Source organism: Hippoglossus hippoglossus, chromosome 20 (assembly GCF_009819705.1).
Source record: "Hippoglossus hippoglossus isolate fHipHip1 chromosome 20, fHipHip1.pri, whole genome shotgun sequence".
In the NCBI taxonomy this organism is placed as follows: Eukaryota; Metazoa; Chordata; class Actinopteri; order Pleuronectiformes; family Pleuronectidae; genus Hippoglossus; species Hippoglossus hippoglossus.
The window spans coordinates 1,942,117-1,965,144 of record NC_047170.1 but is presented as its reverse complement, the minus strand read 5'-3'; the positions used below and the strand labels follow the sequence as shown (position 1 = coordinate 1,965,144).

The following is a 23,028-nucleotide window of genomic DNA, read 5'->3' as shown; positions in this document are numbered from 1 at the left end:
GTACATCGTCTGAGTGAAAGGGGATGGGAGGCTTTTCTCTGATCTTCCCATTCTCCACCAGCAGCCTGACAAATAAGCCATTGTGCTGGCATGTTGGAAGCCACCACAACAACTCGACCTGCCCACAGCTCTGCTCTCCGCACTGGGTCAGACATCACTGCTGAATGTAGAAGTTTGGACTTAAGTTGAAGAGTTACAAATTATTATAATATAATTAAATTCATTAGGAGTGCAAAAAATAAGTAACTCACATTCCTCCATCTTCCCTCAGTCTTCCCTCGGTTCCTGCTCTATCAGCAGCAGAATTTCTTTTCTGCCTCAGGTTGGGTTTTACAATCTTTTCATGCCTATTTACACATAATTAATACTTTAGATTGATAGTGGTCGGACATTTCAAGGATTTCACACAAATATTCTTTAAATGTGGGTTTAAATTATTCTTTCATAATATCATATCACTAAGTAAAATGCTGAAGGGCAAATCCATATAGCTGCACCAGGGACTGTGGCAAGAAAACCCCTCTACAGCTTCCTGTACTACAACCCAAACCCCTAAAACCACAAGGTACCTGCCAGTCTCAATGTCATAAGAGGTGAAGACAGTGATTGTATTTATCATTGAAAGGCCTGTGATGCTCCCTGCTGGACATCACAATGAAAAACAGTTCATTCACAATTTACACGGACAGTAAATAAAGAAGGACGATGCGTCTCCATTTCCACAATCCAGAAATGAAGCCAAAATATCCCAGATACAAACGATTACACTTGACCAATCATGAGTCAGTCTAAGTTTCACCCCATTTTAGAAAATCAAAACATTTAAACTATAGCAACTTTGTATACAGCCTATGTAATAACACAGTTAATGCATAAATAAAGGGAAATACATAAAACAGTTAGTCTTATACATCACTATTTCTTTTATGTTTTTTTTTAAATCTTTGCATCTAGTCAGTAATATACTGTAGTTACAGCAACATAGGCCACAAAAAACTATAAACTTAACATCCAAGCAATTATTACAAAACACTGCTAAAAATAGAATCAGAGGCTGTGGCTCAGGAGGTAGAGCGGGTCGTCCTCTAACCAGAAGTCGGTGGTAATTGACATTGTTCATGTAACTGAGGAGAGCTGCTCCGAGGGAATGAGAGGTTGCTGCACCTGCAGATGATACTCCAAAAGAAAACTGTAATCAGTTCACTGGGCTACTTTTCATTTCCTTAATCCTGAGGGGTTTTTAATCACCTACTGGAGTTAATTGAGTTTAGAGCAGAAGAAAAGGATATGACTAAATGTCACTTCAATTTCATAAACATATGAAAACCATATTTGGATCAAGGCTACGTCCACACTAATACTTCTCTCCATCCAGACAAGCATTTTAGCTTTATATATATCCGAAACAATCTGTGTCCGTATTAACACATATCACGTGACAGTTCACAGACACTGGGTATGTACAACCCACAGCATTACAAGACAGATTCTGACTGTACATCAGCTGCTAGAGAAGAAAACAAGATTAGCAACCGTTGGCGCCGGGAGTGGAGGATGATGCAGTTGGTTTCCCTCTGGTACAGGTTCACGTGATAGAAGCTCTAAGACTCATGGATGCGACTCAGTCAGGAAGCAAGTGTGGATGTCTGCTCTTTCAGACAAAAACACAACCATCAAACTAAAACAGGGCCCAGCTTTGTTTCAAGATTGTCAGTTTTAAAAGTGTCTGCAGTTGGATGGACAGGAGGCGTAAACCTAGTGAATGTGATGTATTTAAAAATGAAAATTGTATTACTGTGGGTGTCGCCATTTAGACTCCAGTTAAATTTTTTATCCCTGAAAAAAATGTCTCCATCTTCATGGAACGTGATGATGTGCGTGCCGCCTCCCACCCTGAGGCACAACACATCCCTGCAGTCTCATCCACTTCATTTAGCACGCTTTCCTCTCTTCCCTTCCCTCTGTCTTTCTCTCAGTCTTTCCCTCACTCCTTCCCTCACTCCTTCCCTCTCTCCTTCCCTCTTTGCAGGACCCAGAGTGATAAAGCCTTAAAACCCTTTATGTCACTTACAAAGCGGGGTGTTTTCTTAAGATTTCAAAGGCAGTTCATTAAAAGCGCTCTCCAGCATGTCAGCATTGGTGCTCTGTGTATTGTGAAGTGGAGCCGGTAATGGAAGAGAGGGGATCAGACTCAGAGGATGCTGGGGGATCCTCATTGAGAGCACTGCTCTGCATGTTATTGTTGGTCTGTTGCAATTTCTACAACAAAACAATATGATACAATAGATTGATTCCTTCCTGGGTTTGATGAGTAAGATGGATCTGTTTTGTAGGACCTTTACAATCCATCAACGACTATAGGATCATTTTTTATTACGATGATTGAAAGGTCTCCTATAGCCTTGGTCTTTCTGTGTGAAGTTAGCAAGCTATCTTTGTTGATGCAAGCTTCTTTTCACAATCTCAAGATGTATCGCCCAGTTAAAATGTAGTTGACACACAAAGTGCCAGGACTCTGAATGGACTGTAAATGGTTTGTGTTTAGAAAGAGCTTTTCTAGTCTTTTCGACCCCTCAAAGCACTTTACAGAGCAAGCCACGATTACCCATACATTCATACAGCGCTGCTATAAGCCGTCAGGGGCAATTTGACGTTCAGTATCTTGCCCAAGGACACTTCAGCTTTCGAATACCAGAGGAGCTGGGGAATGAACGATTACCTTCTGGTTAGTGGACGACCCCCGCTGTGTGAATGTGAATGGGTCGATGTGACTCTTAAAGCAAAGCATTAAGACCATCAAATCGTTATATGAATGATTCCATTTTCTGTTTATGTTGCCTCATACCAGAAGGGGCTTCATGAAAGGGGCTCAGAAAAGCTTCCTGTGAAAAGCCCATCTTGAAGGATCCTAACAAACTATGAATAGTCTGTGTGGTTAAGCTGGTGCGGAGCTTATGTGAGCATCCTTCGGAGGACGTGAGTTAAAGCAGATATTTAAATTTAAAAACAGTTTGTCACTGAAGCGCAATGAACCCTGTGATATTTTGGGCTGGGAAGGATCCACCCAGTTGAACCCGGGTTGCTTGGGGTTGGAAGGACACGTTTGTCGGCCACATTTCATGGGTTTGAAACACAGACCCAAGACATCCAGCCGTGATCATCATCAATTCACTGGAAAAAAGCGAGTATACATAATATGGAAAATGAAATATTAAAGCAAAGACTTTTATCGATAATAATAAAACGTTATATTTCTACACAAGGATACGTATCAATAATCCTATCAAATAAACACATGAATGATTAAAATGAAGTGTTCAAATCGGATAAGGAGATGCAGACACCTGCCAATACAACATGTGACACAAGAAAGTAAAACCAAGGTGAAAATCAGATGAAGGGGCAAAGACACAGCAGTCTTACAACAGTCCAATAGAGTCCAGCTGTGGATGTGACAGAAAGCTCCAGATTCAAGGTGCAGAGTGTCGAGCCCGGTCCCGTCCGGACCGGACAGCGTCGTGTTCGTGGATTCGAGGTTCAAGTGGGAAAGGCAATGATTTAGACAAGATCCATGTTCAAAAGTTTCACAGTATCAAGTTTATTGTATAAGAACAATACTTACAGAGAGTCTCTGGGGTTCTGCCGGACACGTCACCAGGTTCTCTGGATCATGTCGAGAAGAAGCCCCGTTTCTTCCAAAGTCCACAGTATATATAATAAGACCCAGGGTGCGGCACAGAGGAGGTCCTTCTTTTGGAGACTCAGTTATTGGTCTAATATATGCTGCTTCCTCAATGTACAGCGGTGCAGATTCTTTACTTCAAACCGTATTTTACTATCAGATTGTCACATGTTCATGTGCTTGGTTACCAGTCAGTTGCTATGCCTGGTTCCTGTTTTGTCGCTCTCTCTGAGGTTGTGCCCTGTGCCTGACCCTGCCCGTTCTGAGTCAACAGTCTAGACATCATTCTAAGAAACTACCAGTTGTAGCATAAGCTTATTCAAAGTATTGTCTGGGTATCAAGTTCCTGTTTCCACCTCTCTGGCTCACAGTTTGTTTGAGGAACCAACTGTCATAAACATGTTGTTTCAGTTACACAGGCTACAGTGACAGTTTATACTTTGTATTATGCACTATTGATTATATGGACTATACAGCTGATATTATTCATAGGATACAGGTAAAACATAGATATCTCAACAAGAGCAGCTCCATAGTGCTGAGTTAAGATGTGGGGACAGAGAGAGGAGCAGCCGAGGAAGAGCACTGGTGTGTGGATGGAGAAGGTACAGCAGGTGTGATGGTGAGCCTGGTAATGGAAGGTTTTAAAGCTGAGCAGTACATATTACTGCTCAGCTCAGATTTATTTGTTGCACTGGAAGTCAGTGAAGCTGGATGAGGTGTGGTGGGATGAGGCCTGTAGCTTTGGTGTGAATAATGATCCTATCATCCTAGCAGCAGAGGTTTGGATGGTTTGGAGGGGTTGTAAGAGTTTATCTGGGAAGAGCGTGAGATAATATTGATATGGGGGCAGAAAGAGAGGGTAATGTCCAGAATTAGACCAAGGCTAGACTTGGACCAGGCAACCATCAATGGAGATGTTAAAGGACTGGGTTTTGGAGAGTGTGGACTTTGAGCCAATGAGGAGAACCCCCCCAACCAGACACGCAATAGATGATGGATGGATGGACAATAAGTGCTGAAAATAAATATAGATTAGTAGAAGATGCAACACATGTGTGAAATAAGTTGTTGTACATGTGATATAACAACAAATTGGCTTCCACTTAAGATATTTAACTAAGTAACTTATTCTAACTAGCCGCACAGAGGGTGCAGTAGTAAGCAATTACATTTCATGAAGGTCGTTGGTTCGAATCCGGGTTTGGCCTTGGTGGAGTGTTCTCCCTGTGTACTTTCTCTGGGTACTCCAGCTTCCTCCCACGACACATGCAGATTTGAGTTAGGATTTTGGTTACAGTTCGGTTAAAGGTAACCATATAGGTGTGAATGTGAAAGTGAATGGTTGTTTGTCTCTGTATGTTGGCTCTGTGATATACTGGGGACCTGCTGTAACCCCGCCTCTGACCCATGTCCGCTGTCATTGCGAAGATCCATGCAAGTTGATTGGCTGACGTGTCAGTTTGTCTCTGTCCTGTGTTTTAGAAGAAAAGATTTGTCCAGCACTAACATCTTCTCTGGGTGGTTTCTGTTCATTGCGTGTGTGTTTTAGTGTCAGTCTTTAATAATCTGTCCTTCTCTGTTACAGTGTGTAGGGGCGAAAAAGTACTGCTGGTATTTTGAAGGCGGATACCCCATCTACTTCATGTAAGTACCACGATGTTCTACAACTTTAAACCAATGAAACTAAAACTCTGCACACAAAAGCCTTGTCTGTCCATCTCTATAGCCACTACACAGACATCTGATACTCCACCGTTTGGCTGTACAGCCTGATCCAACAAGTCTGGGATGGATGAACAAGGGATCTGTTGAAAACTGATTTGCTTAATGATGTGGGTCCTTTCTTTTACAACAGATACTTATTATTTGTAATTAATAAGATAGACAGTATCATCAGTTCTTGCCTTTTGAACATAATGTAATATATATGTAATAAAGCCTAAAACAAATCTAAAACAAAAAGTGTTTCAAATGTCTTCATCTAGTCGTAGAAAAACGTTGGAAAGTGAATATTTGGTCATGTTCTTCTGGAAACAAGGCCCATCATCACTTTAATGTGAACATGCATTTAGTGTAAAACACACGCAGGAAATTAAAGTGATCACAACAACTTAGATTGAGAAATATTTCAACATTAGATCACAATATCTTTTCATTGTTTCATTGAATACAAAGTATTTTGTTTGTTCTGTCCATAACTGCTCCACAACCTATAACCATGTTTTTATGACAGTTTCATGAGCTACACTGAATATTTATGAATGAATACTGAATGAAGAAGGTCTGGTTTCCTGCTGCTGGTACACTCTGTGTATTTAATATTGTAACCTTGACAACAAAGGTCTGGTATGCCTGCCAGCGTTTGGACTGTTTGATGGAGACTTCTTGGTTAAATCTATGTGGGTTCATGAACAAGTTCAACATATTGTTATTTTCAAAGCTATTGAGGGTTAAACTGTGTTGAGGGAAGCTCATTGGGCCTAATTCACCAATATCTTCTATCTCTATAAGAACTTTCTATTCTTTCTTTTTTGCCTGTTTTACACAAGTGTTTCATTTATCAAGTGTGCGTAAGATGAGCTCTTCAGTAAAAGTGTTTCCTCAAGTGGGTTTTAGGAAGAGGAAGCCAAAGAACGGTTGGTGAATGAGGCCCATTGTGTTTTACTGATTACACAGACGACAGGCTTCTCCCACAGTTTAAACTTTCATCCATTTAGTTTGCTCTCTAGCTGCCGGCCACAGCTTCAGCTGCGATGAGGAAGAGAGAAAGAGACAGAGTGTCAGTGAGGAGAGATGACCTTAGTAATGAAAAACAACTCTGACACCTCCTCCCTTTCCTACTCTCTGTCTCCTCTTCCTCCGGCCTCCGGCAAACTGTTTTCTCTCTCAGGTTAAACCCGGAGAATAAACCATATTACTGTATGAGGATATCATGAAGCACTGCTGTGATTCCAGTCTCAAGATGGAAAGGAAGGAAAAGAATGTATATTAAAAGATTGAGTAAAACTTAAATGACAAAACAGCATTGATTTTAATTGGCTACTCCAGCAGAAACCTTAATTTAGAAACCCCAATTTCAACCTATAGTTTAAGTAACATTGCTTCACTGTCAAAATGTCAAAATTGGTGCACAGCTCTTAAACTTTACAAACTGCAAACTTTTTTCTGCCCTGGATTTCACCTTTCAGGCAACATCTAAGCTTCCTGTCTTCTGGGTGAAAGCTGTTGGAGCTGTACGCAGCTTGTGGGGAAGATTGTATATTCAGTATAAAGACAGGCAGGAAATACAAAGGGTACAGGACAACCTAACCTGATGTGCCAGATGGTTCATTACACAGAACCATCCTGGGAATCTTTATTGGAATCGGTCTGGTGCCTTCATGGCAGGTGATGAACCATCTGTTGATCACGGCCTGTGACAGCTGCTAAAGCCAGTCAGAGTGGCATCATCTTTTCCATGGAGAAAAGCCTTTTGATATATCTAATGCTATAGCATAACTAACCTATTAAGGAGCAGTCATTGATGATGCTGTCATTGATAGCTGCCAGTAGTTACTCCAGACACTTTACAAGGACAAGAGAGTAGTTGGTTCGATCCCCATCTCCCTTGTTCGGCGTGACTAGAAAAGTGCAATTTAAATACAGATAATTTACCATTTACCAGTGGTTTCTCACTCGAAGGGCGGCTGATTGGTCGGAATCACAGTGGTTCAGTAACAAGTGGATCTCTTGGAGGTCGAACATTGTAAGGTTAATGATGCCCCAAGACCTTATCATTTGAAACATATAAAAATTAGCCCACTTAGCTCGGACGCTTGGTGTAACGTTCTCTTTGTGTGTTGTTCAGACACTTTCAGAATCATTATTTATTTTTCCTTTGTACTCAACAGGTGACTCGCAGCAAAGTTTTAACAATGTTACTTTAAACAATTATTTATTAGTTCCGGAGCTCAATCCATTTTCTGATGCCGCACAATCTACATATACATTAAATGTCTAATGACTCCTGGTGCAGCCCCACTGATCAGATTACTGTTTGTTATGAACCCACGGGTCTACACGACAGATGTAGAGTGGAGAAGAGCCTCTGTTGCCCTGACACTGACCCTTCTTACCGTAGCAGTCACGTTTCCCACACAGAGAAATGAAAGTGAAATGTCTCTGCCCCTTGTTAAGTTCAAGCCCGAACCACATCATTCAGAGGGTTTTAGCCTAATTCCTGTTGTAAGACTCTTAACGTATCTTTTCCTCCACATCTGCCTTTTCCACGGTTCTGCGGCGCTTTAGCTGCAACCGAATTTAAGAGTCTTAGCTGGAGGATTTTAAGCCTCACTGCTCATTTCTCATGTTATTCTTTCAACTCAGTGTCTCAGTCTCTTTGTCTGAAGACAAGATGATGTCATAAGGGTCAGCAAATGAAAGACTGATTTGTGGTATTCAAGGATAAGATGGATTTGACACAGATAATATGAGTGAATAAATAATTATCACTTCATTTTCTAGAGTTTTTCCCTTTGCAAATAAAAGCATGCAAATAAATACCATTAAGCTATAATTTTTACTCATTCATTCCTGAGAAGAAAAAACTAATCTGATCACTTACTATATCTCAAAGTTAGGATGAAAGATCTTATAACTTTGAAATGAGGGTCTCCTGAGATTCCACTCATTCAAACTTTGAAAAACTCTGATTGGAATTGATTCTAAATTCTCTGCCATACCTCGAGTAGCTACTAAGAATATTTATGAATGCGAACAGGCAGTGAATACAGCAGGAGTTGTCGTAAATGTGGCTCAATGCAAAACATTCTACTGAACTTCATGCTTTGGGCCCGGGGGCCTCCAGGGACGCTCAGCCCAGGTCTGCTGCTGAAATGCCAGACAGCACCGTGAGTCTGAGGTTTGCGCTGTCATGGTGGTTATCCACAGTCGTCTATCACACACACGCACACGCACACGCACGCACGCACGCATGCACACACACACACACACACGCACACCTTTGTTGCTATTTCAGCTGTATTAATGCAGCTTTTCTGTAGCTCTCCACCGACTGATCAATCACAGCTGGTGTCTGTTCTGTATATTTGGCCGCCAGGATGAAACTTTGAAAAGTTTAGTTTACAAAGCAGAAAATGTGATTAATGGCACCATTACATTACATTACACCTGTGTCTGCTTGTGCACTACAGTGAGGCTCTGCGTCCTGTACAGTATAGAGACAGGAAGTAGTTGCTCGTTGTGGGAACTGTTTACTGGTTAGTCTGTATTTTTTAAGGTCTTGACTTCTATGTCAAGTGATTGATAGATAATGTATATTATGATTTGGCGCTATACAGATAAAATTGAATTGAATCTTTGGGACCACATGTCCACGGTGACTGACGTATGGTCTGTATTGCTCAAATGAATTTGTTATATTTGGAACGTCTCTCTGTAACAAGGTTTTCTGCATAGTGCAGAAACCTCATGTGGCAAACTAATGCTGTACTGTCCTGTTCATGTGTCCATGTGCATCTATGGGCAGCACTTTTTCTATGAGAACAGCACAGCCAATAGGGGCAATTGGGGGTTCAGTGTCTTGCTCAAGGACACTTTGTCATGCAGAGGATCGAACCGCATTTATCAGTTTGTTGAATAAATTATTTATGGGTAAGGGAGTCTGGTTGTGACTCTGTCCCTGACTCTATACAATTTAACAGTCATCAAACATCTTGATATTAGACAGTGTGTTACACGTACAGAGAGCACAGCATGTGTTTATTTTGAGAGTATTTGTGTTATTGTGTGTTATTGTAACAGGGACAACTTGGTAATTACACATTTGAGTGGACACAAATTATGTGGAATTCCCCAAGGCTCCATCCTCGAGTCTCTACTGTTCATCATCCCACTACCCCACATAATGGAAAAATAATGAATAAATCAATAATTGATAATTGAAAATAATAACTGAAACCATAAACCAAGCCAGGTGGTGTAATTTTATTTAGATAATCAGCCTGTTACCACTTTAAGAACATATGGAGGATTGAAGGACTTGGCAAACGTGTCGATGCATTTATCTTCAGACGACTTGATTATTGCAATAGTGTATTTACAGGTCTCTCAATAAAACCGATCATAAAGCTGCAGCTGATTGAAAACGCTGATGACTGAGTCCTCATTAACATCAAGACAGTGGATCATCTCACTCCAGCTCCCAGATCTTTACACTGGCTCCCTGTGTGTCAAAGAATTAGCATCTAAATGCTACAGTTGGTTTATAAAGCACTAAATTGGTTTGGGGCCAAAATACATTTCTGATCTACTGTCTATTTTTGAATTCTCAATTGAACTCTTTAAATTCTATCTAAATGCCTTCTTTTGTCATATCTTATATGTCTTTGTGCTAATGGCCTCCATGTGAAGCACTGTCTATTGGCTTGCTGTTGACATGTGCTGTACCAGTAAACTTCCCCTGCCTGTTGCTGAACTGCACGGCTCACTGTGCCTCTTTGTTTCAGATGTCGCTCTTATGAGGACTGCTGTGGGACTCGCTGCTGTGTGAGGGCCCTGTCCATCCAGAGACTATGGTATTTCTGGTGAGTTGGTGCAGCTCCACTGTTTTCTCTTCAGATAGAGAGATTAAAATACCCAGTGAACATGTCATTCTAAAATTCAGAAGCTTGGTGACGCAGTTAATGTTCCTACAAATATATAAATGCACCGTATCATCTTTATCAACACATTTCACTGGTGGATGAAAATGACTTTGTTTTGTTCTTATCAGTTATTACTAAAATGTCATGTCTTAAACTACACAAATCACCTAAGTACTGGGTGGAACATGCTCTATACTCTGTGTGCTCAGCTTCTCTTAGGCAGTGGGGAGTGTAGACACTGTGGGAAAAAAACCTCCTGTTTCTGCAGTTTATGTTTGTTTATTAAAGGGGACATAGCATGCAAATTCCACTTTGTTAGTGCTTCTACAGGTTAATGTGGGTATCTGGCATGTCTACCAACCCAAAAACTCTGGGGGAAAAACACTCGTGCGTTTTGTTATGATTCCTCTAAGTCAGAAACGTCATGCTTGAGCGACTCGATTGAGCTTCCTGGGTTTTGTGTCGTAACAAGGAACTGGAAGTCTCCCTACATGGTCTTGGCCCACCCCCACCTCAACCCCCCCCCCGTCCCCCCACACTCGTCACGCCGGGTTTACACCGGAGGCAGCGCTTGAGAACGGCGCTGCGCTGCCTCGCAGTGGTCTTCCACACTGCCAGCTGTGTGGAAGACTTCCGCAGTGTTCAGCACTACTGTACGCCGGGTTACAGTAGTTACGCCGGGTTAACACCGGACACGGAAGCGCAGCTGCGAGGCAGCGCAGCGCCGTTCTCAAGTGCGCAGCCGCGTGGCTGTTCACACGGGACGAGCATTTCTCCGCGCTGGTCAGCCCCATAGACTGTATATATAAGGTCAGCCCGCGATTCTGCTTTCTCCGCTTGTTGTTGTACCCGTTGAATGTCGGAGTTCGGGGGTAAATGATGGTCTTCATAGCCCCCCCCCCCCACCCCTCTCTCTCTCTCTCTGTCTGTCTGCTTGTGTGCTTGTAGTGGATGGGCAGAGGGGGACATTTAATTATGTGATTGGGAAAATTAAAACTCCAGGACAACAGAAGGGGAATACAAAGTATGGGATGCATATTTGATAATTTATATCATATAAAATATGTAATTTATATCGTTTAAAATCATGGGGGGAGAGGGGGAGGGGGGAGCTGGCTCATTAGCATTTAAAGGAACAGGCACTCAAAACAGGTCACTCTGTGGAGGGCTGTTTTATACAGGGTAAAAAGGGTGCTGTTTGAAATGATCCTTGTGGTATTTTGACCAAAGTATGTTACAGACATTTCATTAAGACCCCAAGGAACCATATCAACTTGTGGTAAAATGGGCATGCTATGTCCCCTTTAAACATCAGGCTCCCTGAAGTTGAGATCTACACGAGTCCTAGTGAGTGAATCTACTAATCATGTCGAATCCACTGGAATTAACTGATATTTGCCTGGAAATTCCTGAGTCTTGTCCTGAGGATGTCTCTTATATGAGGTCTGGGACTATTTGAACATGTAAGAGTTTGAAATATTTGGTTCTAATGGGTATTAAGACACTAAGGTCATATTCTCTGCTTTAAAAAGAATTTGCTTTGCTTCATACTAGGGTTTGGCAATTAACCAAAAATGTATGGAAACCAACATTTAGAACCTCTAACCGACTTAATCGTGCTCATGTCGCTTAAGTTGGTTCATACATTCCCCAATGCGTGTATTCACGAACTGTCGGGTCTCTGCTACGTTCATTTGCAGCGGCGAAATTCAAGCAAAGTACAGACAGAAGGCTCCATCTGTTTCCGTGTACGTATCTAACGTCGGGTATAAATCGGCCTGAAGTGTGGATGTAGTCTCACAAAGCATTAAGATAATCATGCACCTCTTAAATTGAATTGAAACCCCGCCCAAGATTGATCTGTCCTCGATTCTCCTTCCACACTGGAGTCTCTCTGCTCATGCTGTTGGGTTGGTGAAAGGTCCGTTCTCTTTCTCACAGGGTGCTGCTGATGATGGGGGTGCTGTTCTGCTGTGGTGCTGGTTTCTTCATCCGCAGACGGATGTATCCGTCCCCTCTGAGAGACGAGCCAGCATTCAACGTCTCCTTCACCAGGCACCCTGTCACCTCACCAGGTACTGTAAGATTCAAACGCTGTGAGGGCAAAGTTCAGTGAGTCCAGGTCACAGAAGCCTTTGTCTCACTGTGTTAAGAGTTTTTAGATTTCACTCTACATGAAATGACAATAAGAATGAATAATAAAACTTTATTTATATAATGTAAATGGTTTTGTATTTATATAGCGCTTTTCTAGTCTTGATGACCACTTAAAGCTCTTTACAGTACAGTTTTACATTCACCCATTCACACACACATTCATACAGTGCATCTATTAGCAGCACTTTGTTGTTCTATGAGGGGCAATTCAGGGTTCAACATCTTGCCCAAGGACACTTCGGCATGCAGATGGGGAAGACTGGGGATCGAACTGCCGACCTTGGAGGACGACCACTCTACCCCTCAGCCACAGCCGCCCCTGTGGTACCCTAATGTAGTATCTTTCAAAACACAATTACTAGGTGCTAAAAAGTTAAAAATGAAAAATTGAAGGCAAATGATAAAGAGTTGAAAAGCAAACTAGAAGAAACCATTTAAATAAATTTGATAAGGTTTAATTTAGAATAGTTAATTTTCAATTCGAAGATAACACAGCAATAGAGCACATGTACAGAAATTAAAATGTTACGGATGAGAGAAAAGACAAATAAAAAAACAAGTTAAAACAAAACATTATAAAATGATTAAAATAGCCGGTAAGATCAGAAGTAGGACAAAGGACAACAAGAAAAAATGTGTAAGAGGAGAATATTTTCTGGCAACTGGACTAATTAAGATAACGTCCAAATTATGAATAGAATTATGATCCTCAAGGAAGCATTTACACAATACAAAAAAAAAAGAGAAACAATACAACTGACAAAACCGCACTATACACCAGTGTTTTGGTCATTTATTATCTTTTTCTCCCAGAATGGAAGCTGGTGAGATCTACGGCTGTGGTCCACGAGACATCTGTGTGTAGACACTGCACTCACAGATTATATGACACAGTATTTGATGTCTATTCTTAACTAGCCTCATTTCTTTAACATCTATTTATAGAGCAGCCATCAACCATTTCCTCCATTAAAGGGCTTTCATGAAAAAAGAAATTGAATAAAAATAAAAAGGTTTAGACCAAATCAAATATTATTATTTGGAGCTGATGTGAAATATCACAGGATGTGTTTGGTAATTTTCAATCAAATCTACTGATAATTTCTGTGATATTTGATGATGATGAAACCGCTGATTATAGTTTGTAGGTGTTTGTTTGACAAATGAATGAATAAATAAAACTTACAGTGCTGGAAATAGCTGCATTAAAACACAAGGAGGGTGTCTGTGATGCTTTCAAGCTTTATCTTTAACTCTTTAAAGAGAGAGTTCATCCAAACATAATAATTCACTCATTATCAACTCACCACTATGCCGATGGCGGGGTGGGTGTGGTCTCAGGGATACACAGTTACAGCCAAATCTAATACAGTTGAAGTAAATGGTGACTGATTCTTCAAACGAAAAAAAAAACATAACATGTCTCCATACTGCTCCTGTGGTGTCATCCGAATTCGACTCGAAACGGTTTAACTTACACCATGTTTTAAGCCTATAAGTCCTCTTTAACCCTCCCTTTCTGTTGTTTTTTTAAATTTGAAGAAGTAAATGGTAAATGGTTTTGTATTTATATAGCGCTTTTCTAGTCTTGATGACCACTCAAAGCTCTTTACAGTACAGTTTCACCCATTCACACACACATTCATACAGTGCATCTATTAGCAGCACTTTGTTGTTCTATGAGGGCCAATTCAGGGTTCAGCATCTTGCCCAAGGACACTTCGGCATGCAGATGGGGAAGACTGGGGCTCGAACTGCCGACTGGAAGTACACTTCACCCGCCCCTCCATCGGCATAGCGATGAGAGGATAATGAGTGAACTTTCATTTTTGGGTGAACTATCCCTTTAAGCTTTTGGCGCACATGTGGAAAAGCCAACAAGCCAATGTCAGTAAATCAGTTCATCAGTCCAGATCCAGAAAGGGGATGGTACGGCTGCTTCTGGCCATGTTGCTAAGAAATGGACATTGATATATATACAGTCTGACTACTGAAAAGCATTAGTCAGCACTTTGATTGATGAAATGGATCCCAGAAAGCTAATGGAAGAATTTCGAGAAAAGACTAACTGTAATAGTCCTGAAAGGATGACGTATACGTCTTTATAGGTCTTGTCGTGGCAATTTCTACAATCCCACTCTTACAACGAGGAACGAGACACAATTCTCTAACAGTATTGTCACACTTTAATGCCCAGAGCATGGTGCATACGACAAAGGTTAGTTTGTAATATGCACACCGATGGGAAACAGTTCTTTGTCTTTATACATTTGGCTCATCCCTCCCACTCTGGTTGGGGTTGTTACAAAGTCAAAGGTCAGGATCTTCTGATGACATGACAACAACAATGCCTTAGTTAAAGCAATCAGGCCAAGATTCATTCAGTTGCACAGGATACAGCATGATCAAGGTTACATTGTGTGAGATTCAATCATGATCAATCAAAGAGGAAATTAACATGATCATATTGTGGTCAAAATGTTACATTTCCCTTACAGTCTGCTGCTGTAAACGAAATGTCCACAGACCCACAGGAGGTGACTACCACTCCCATCTCATGTAGAGACCTCATGTCTTGTAATAGTGAAAGTATGGGACCTGAATATGATGGGTTAAGAGTTTAATTTGGACAGATAAGGCAACTATTCACCAAAAGGTTTTGTGGAAATGCTTTTTGTGACGCTGATAAGGGAGGATTCAAGACATTGGGTGTGATGGAGGCTGTCTGATGAAATTCTACTGAGTTTGGTAAACACTGTACACAGAAGCTAAATCTTTAGCGTATGACATTTGTTCATTATTCAAATGAGTGTTTATTTCTCTTTCAAAATACTGTGTTTTTGATTCTACTGCCAAGGGGAATTGGTTTTAAACTGAATAACTGACAAACTAATCAAAACTCAGTTTTGTTCTCATCAGCGCTGTGTCCTGTTCCATTTAAAACTTGAGATGTTGCAAAGTAGGACAGCAGAAAAAACTCTTATCTCACTATAAAGTCTTTAATTGTGTTACTATTAAATGAATGGGACTTCACTCTGTGTCAGGCAGCCAAGCAGGAAATTGAATGGAGAACTCCATAATAACCTCTAAGTAAAAGTCTATTCTGAAGGAAACTAGATAGGATTTTCTCAGGGTTTCTGGTGGACTGAGGTGCTGTGTGGCGAGGTGGAGGGGAGGGGGGTGGGGGGATGTGGCAGGGCATTTGGGCATGATGAAAATATGTACTTTCAAATGTTGAATCATTAGCAAAACAATATTTACAAAAGTAAACGATTTATGTTTTTCGTCAGCACAACAGATATGCTTTAAATAAAAATTCAGATGCCTATATACTGGCATATAAGGCATGATATTTCAAACACAACTAAATTGAAAAAAATATATATTTCCATTTTATGCATAAAATGGAAATATAAATGCACATCTTTTTTGAATGGTTTATCCTGTAAAATAAAAAAAAAATATTTGGAAAACATTAACGCAGATACCGATATACACAGACATCAGCAAGAACTGAAACAAAACATGTGCTCACCGATGAAGTATAGTGCTGAGTCCACGCTAATATGTTTTAGTTTTAAAACATTCTAAAATGAATTTTCTTTCTTCATCCAGATAAATGATTTTACTTTAAAAAAATAAAATCTCATATCTCATGAACATTCACGTACACTGGGCTTGCAGATTGTTGCAGAAAATAATACAACCATGGAGCAGCAATGGTGAGAACAGCAGGATTTTCTTTTCTTAGCCTGATGACAGTGGAACTGTTACTGACAGTCAGTGTTAGAAACGCTTTGTACGCACCACTAGTTGAGTCGTGACTGATCAGACGAGGAGAAGGGTGATATCATCGTTTTCTGTCCATCCAGATTAAAACATAACGTCAGAAATTTTTAACTTAAACCGAACCGGCAGCGTTTCCAACATTTAGGCAATTAAAAACTGAAGGGGGGGCATACATGTAGCAACACTGATGCATTTTGAAACCAAAACATGTCAGTGTGGACATGTTCTGAAGTAATGCTTCACATACACTAACTTTAATTAAAAAAATACTTTAAGTCAATGGATTTTCTGCAGTTTTCTTATACTTGCATCACCGTAACAGCTTCTGTCTGGATGTCTGCAGACAGCTCAGTTTCCCAGAGGCCACTGGTCAGCTGACTGCACAGTTTCTCTCTCTCTCTGACACATACTTATTTTTCCCTATTATTTTTCCGACTTCATTTTTTGTCCTATCACCAAACATCCAGCGTCAGTTGTGCAGTAGCAGCAGTATGACAGGACAGTTGAGACTATATTCAACACATCATTTTCAAATTTCCATTTTCTCTGAGTAGAATACTTTCAAAAATGAACTCTTAAGCCAGTATAGAGATATATATATATATATATATATATATATAGTGATCATAGTGCTCAGACAAAATGGAAATGTCTTCATCTTCAGTTCCTTCCCCTTCTTCCTCCCTCATGTGATAATGACAGAAACTACCTGGGCCTTGAGGTGAGATCTCAGGCCAGGTATGTACTCAGACTTCAATTATCTTAGTCCAGCTCAAGGGGTGTTTGCTGCCCCCGATGGTCAATACATTTGTCATTCGCACTTGGCGAAACATTTGCTGTCACCACCAGTAATCGATAAATGTGTCGATAAATCCAGCCAGACGGAAATCTTTCAGATTATAAACTGAACAGCTAGTAGAGCATGATGCTGATGATGTATAAAATATGACAGTGTATGATCATATAGCCACAGATTATACATATTTGTAAACAAGTGAACTGATGATAAATGTTAACCACATTGCTTCTTTTTTTTCCAGTGTCCCAGCAGCCAGGAAGTATGCAGGGCTTCGGGGTCAATGGGATGACGGGGGGTGACCCAGGGATCACCATGACCCACCCAGCATACGCAGCACAGCCTGGCTCCGCCCATATGATGATGAGCTCCTATCCTCCACCTCCGTCCTACTGCAACCACCCACCACCGTCCTACGAACAAATATTTCAAAACAGCGACAAGAAGTGACGTCTGCAGTCCGCTGAGGAGATCAAACTTGACTAGAAAGATGAAGATCTGATGAAGATGATGAAGAGGAAGGGGAAGCCTGCCAAATGTTTGCAACTCTTCTTTTTTGGATGTAAAACTTGGAAAACACAATCTGTTGTTCTGTGGAAAAGACCAAAAGGCACAGTACCAGTAATTTAGATGCACAAACACACATATTCCCGCATACACACACACAGACACACAGACACATGCACATTGCTTCAACTGAAGTGACTCTTTTACTTTTGATTAGTTGTGGACCCGTGTGTACAGCGAGCGTGCCGGCCCTGTTGAACTGAGGACGAGTGACGATGGACCCGTTGAGCTGAAGATTTTGGATTTACCCACTGTCACCTTCCCCTCCTCCCTCCCTGTGCTGCTCCAGCTAGATCTGTGCACACAGAACAATGCCTGTCAAACTCATAATGCATTCAAATGCCGGGTAATTTTGATTACAAGTAATTACACACTTTACAGAAACACATCCACATACAAACGGTTCTTAAAAGACAGTTTCACGCATGACACTCTATCCAGCATTTGACTGCAGCCTGGGCTTTTTACTAAATGATGAGTTCCTGATGCATTTTTTATGACAGTATGTGTCGTCCAGTTATGTAACGGTATAATGAGCCACTACAGCAGCGAGTGGCTCATTGTTCTGTTACACTGACTAAGGCTTTTAGTTGACCTCCTCAGACCTGGACACAGTGATGCTGTTCCAGTGTCAAATGCAAAGTCTTGGCTCCTGCGTACGGAAAAGACACTTTCTGGCTCACGGTGTAAAACAGTTGGTTTTCACCATCACGTTACTCTGGAAGGTAACAGCTGTCTGCAGCTGACATGATCATCAGTCATCGTCATTCTGTGGCATCGAGCCAGCAACACTATCAGTCCCGTATCACTAGCAGAGTTGGATCATGTGTGCTGCAGGAAAATCCACTGTTATTTGAACTTGGGGAGTGTTACTGCATATTAAGGCCGGGTCATACCAGCAGTGAAAACATCCACATTTTGTAGAAACACTGGATTTGCTTTTGGGAGCAGTAAATCTGCATGAATAGAGATAGTAGGAAATGCCAGAGACTGCGTTGTCATGGATGTCAATATTCCGATTCTAACCCGGTTACAGCAATAGTCTGGATGAGACAGTGACATCACTTTCAGATGACTTTACCCTGAATAAGGTCATACTTGGAATAAGCAATCATTTAATTTAAACAATCCGAGATTATTCCGACCTTAGTTGCATTATGTAGACATGTATACGTCTTATTTGCATTATAATGTCCTATTGAAGTTTTCACAGCATTTAGCGATATCGACACACAGCAGTTACCAAATGCTTGATGTAGCATTGCCTGGGCAAGAGGAAGAAATAGAAAGGAGTTGTAGCTTCAGCAAAATTAGAAATAAAACACGCAAAATGGTGAAAACGTTATCATCGTAAAATAAACTACTTTCAGGTTGGGGTTTTAAAGCTGGCAGAATAACGTTGGACGTAATGACATAATTACATAATCAGGCTGTGCTCCTTAACAAGCAAACGGAATATGAACGGAATATTCCATTCGCAACTCATGTCAACATCATAATCTAAATAATGTCTTATTCTGAATATGGTCAATATTCAGATTACTAGTGTCCATGTGAATGTAGTTAGAGTTTAAACTTTGCCACAACAGTATTACAAACAGAACATATCTAACTGCGTTTAGAGCTTCTTTACTGGCATTTTCAAGTTGAGCAAAGACACAGGTATGAAAACACACTTTGTGCTACTGCATTGACTGCACTTACAATTATAAAAATAAAAATCAAATTGAAACAAATGAGTAAACAGTAAAAGGGGAAGTAACTAAATAAATCCCATCCTGTCTGTATGTGCTCAAACTGAAAATATAGAGGAGTGGAAGGAGGGAAGTGAATGTAAATGGCCGTTCCCCTGCTCTCTGAGTGAGATGCTGCAGCCGGGAGGGGGGGGGATGTTGCTGTAGGAGCTGCAGCACTGATCCATATCCCTCATGTGACATTCCTGCTGCATCACTGAGTGTTACGTGCCAAGAGCCTCGCACACTTTAGGAAGCAACTGATCTTCACTCGGCTTATTTCCCTGAAGCTCACTGCGTGCACTTTCAGACCTGGTGAAGGAGAATCAGCTGCTCCACACTGTCACTCTCTGTTCTGTTTAACGGCCGCTCACATCACATCGTCTCCTCGACACTTAACGTGAGGTTGCGACGTTCACTTTTCCTCCAAGTTGCTGAAACGAACATCTCAAACTTATAAATGGTAAAGTTGTCATGGCAACAGCTTTTGCTCAGGTAAATCAAACGCTAATTGCAAACCAAACCCAAAGTGGAGATTCGAAAAAAATCAGAGAGAGAGAGAGGAGCCAAACTGAACTGAGGACGATAAGAACTGGACCTAATCAGGACTTTATGTACACTTCTTAAGATTTAAAAGAATTGATATTAATTAACTTATTTGATGATGCCCTTAGTCAGGCTGCCTTTTCATACCTGAAATATGTGGTAAAATATGTTTATTTAATCTTACTCGTAACAATTTCTTCATAGTCACCCCCTGGTATTGTGTAAGTGATTTATCGTGAACACCTCTGTTTGATAGTTGAGTTCAATATGGTGATTGAGATCAAGTGAAGTGCACAAACAAGCCCCTGTTGGTTGGTGTGAAGTAACTCAGTGTGTCTGTGGTGAGTGAGACTGAAGGAGGGAGCGACAGTCCCTTCTTACAGATCTGCTTTTGAAATTTGTTTTGTTGGTAGGCAGATTTTTTTGCTGCCTTCAGTCAGAGCCCCACTGTTGCTGTGTCTCAGTTCAGGAGCTGCATCCTTTAGAGGCTGCACATGAAGACGGACTGAGTCACAGAGGTACGACCAGGCTGTGGACGGCTCCTTCAAATGTGTCCTTTCATTCCCGAGGGAATCTCCAACAGGTGATCCTTTCCGGGCTGGCAAGCGATGAGACTGATGCTCGAGTATCATGCTTCAACTTGACCGTACAGTGGTACACATGGGACACTAAACACAACTGTTTAAATCGTCTGTAGACAAAGGATGCAGCCCCTGAATTGAGACGCAGATTATCTTTAACCTAAACTAAGCTAGCTGGCTATTGGCTGTAGCTTCATACTTGTGCAATATCAGTGTTACTCTTAATCTAACTCTTCAACACAGACAATTTGGGAGTAACCATTTGGCCACCAGTGGCAGCACTGAGTGATCTGCATGAATAAATCATGCTCCTTTTTTAAAAAAAAGTCATCAGGAAAATGTCCTATTGTCTGATGAGCTCTTATTTTTAACAAAAACAAACATTTAATGAGCAGCTCTGCAGTTTACTGGTATATGGTCCTGGATATCGATCAATCAGTGGCATGAAGCTTAACCTTTTTAATACAATACAATACAATAGTTTATTAATCCTGAAGGCAATATGGTAAAATAAGACAAAAACAAGATACAGACATGCACTGACAAACAGCCACAACATAATAACACAGTAACACACAATAAAAGAGCAGTACAGTTGCATTGAGCTAAAAGTGTAATTAAACACAATTTCACACTGGATAATTCAGGTTTTTTTTCAAATCTCTGTAATTTTGAGGCTGGAAATGACTTTGACTGTCAAGATGACATTAGGATAAATAACGTTTTATCAAATCTAATGAGAATCAACTGAAGTTCAAATCTTCCCTCTGTCAAAATATCAAACAAACTGTTTCCTATCTATGACATGAAGTTTATCTCTTTAATTATATTTGACTTTACATGTGCTTGCTCATGGTTCCTTATTGCTTATGTTCAGAGAATCTCGAGACGACTTGTTTCCGTGCTGTGTGTTTGTAAAAGGGTTGAACATGTTAGCTCCAGTTTGGAGTTTTTCGCTGCGATAAATACTCGGACGATGATGATGTGGTAGTTTCAACAGATAGCCGAGCTCTTTCTGTAGCTTTGTCCTCACAGACATCCCATAGTCATGTTCACTCAACAAGCACCAACCACACTGAAAGCACCACGGGCCTTATCCAAGAATCTCAGCAGGCCATGACACACATCACACTCCAACACTGCACCAGACATTCATTTTACTGCATTAAACTCCACTTTCATACACAACAAGGTTTTAATTGAATTTAATTTAGGATTAGGAGTCTCAAGTGTTTTGTTTCTGTGAAGGCAAAATATCTCTGGATTATTGGTACAACAAGAACACGTGAATTTTAATTGTACTTTAAGAGAAAGTTGTAAATATGAGAAAAATGGAAGAATGCGACAGGTTCCCTTTTATCACGTCTACATGTCCCACTAAACTGTTGGTCTGCTTGGTGCTTGCATGAGGCCTATTCTTCCTTAAGGTGGACTGAGGACTTTCAGTTATTGCAGTTACATCTGGTGGCCATAACAGGTTCCACGGCCTCTGGACAACAGGCTGTGAAAATTAAGAGACATTGAACAGTTGATATTTAATGAAAATGTCTTCATTTACTCTGTGAGTTGCACAGTAAATGAAGTAAAAATAATCAAAGAAACTTGGTGGATACATGGGTAATAGGATCAATCGCTTTTACAGAACAAATATTCCACCTTTTTTCTCCTCCGAGGATGGATCTCACAGACGCTTGTTTGGCATTTGTCACAAAAAGGGGAATTTTGACATGAATGTCTGTAAAATATTGAAGATCAACTCTGCCAAAACAAAACAAAAATGTTTAATACGTACTTCAAATTTATTCTGTTTGTGACTTGGTACCTAAAACTATAGTGTCCAATAATTATGAGAAACAATATATTTTACCATCATTTACGTACTATCACATAGATTCTGAAGGTTTCTCATGATTATGAATCATTTATGAGATACCAAGTCACTGATTTCCAAGTCTTTTCATACTTTTATGAGATGCTACACATTTTAATAGGCTTTGAATCTATTGAAGTAAAAAGAAAAAGATTTTTAAAAAATCAGTGGCACAATTAGATTGAAAATTCATTCTGTGAGAACCAGGCATATCAATGGCAAATTTAAGTGCACAGTCATCTGGCCTATAGTTATATTTTGCATTTAGAGATTGGAAACCTAATTTTCACCTGGTTATCAGCACTTTATCTAAATTAATTTCTGTCAGGAATTTACATAGAGTCTCTAATTTCTTCCCACCAGGTTGTCGTACATTTAAATAACTGCAGCCTGTCCTCCAGTGGAATCCCCCTGTGGCACCAGATGTGGTTGGAACAGCTTTTGAGAACAGCCAAGCCTGTTTGGACTCTGTGTTAGAATCATTTGTGGCCCCGGCAGCAACAGAGTCTCTTCCGGTCTCTGGCTGTTTAATATTGGAATTCACATATAGCATAATATTAGAAAATGTATTCCGTTTGATCATGTCAAACTATGCAACAGATTCTGCAATTGCAAAAGCATCTTGACCCTGTGTCCTCCCTCCTTTGGAGTATTTCAATT

The 23,028-nt window shown here is 40.6% G+C and overlaps 1 protein-coding gene across 1 annotated transcript in view; it reads left to right on the top strand.

Moving 5' to 3' along the window:
• The window catches only part of vopp1 (VOPP1 WW domain binding protein), a 26,378-nt gene extending 8,226 nt beyond the window's left edge, over positions 1 to 18,152 (top strand). Inside the window, exons 2-5 of the mRNA XM_034572592.1 lie at positions 5,271 to 5,329; positions 10,192 to 10,269; positions 12,271 to 12,404; positions 17,316 to 18,152. Of these exons, the coding sequence (XP_034428483.1) occupies positions 5,271 to 5,329; positions 10,192 to 10,269; positions 12,271 to 12,404; positions 17,316 to 17,521 (477 nt within the window). The 3' untranslated portion in view covers positions 17,522 to 18,152. The remainder of the gene's footprint in view (positions 1 to 5,270; positions 5,330 to 10,191; positions 10,270 to 12,270; positions 12,405 to 17,315) is intronic.
• Positions 18,153 to 23,028: the final 4,876 nt, after the last annotated feature.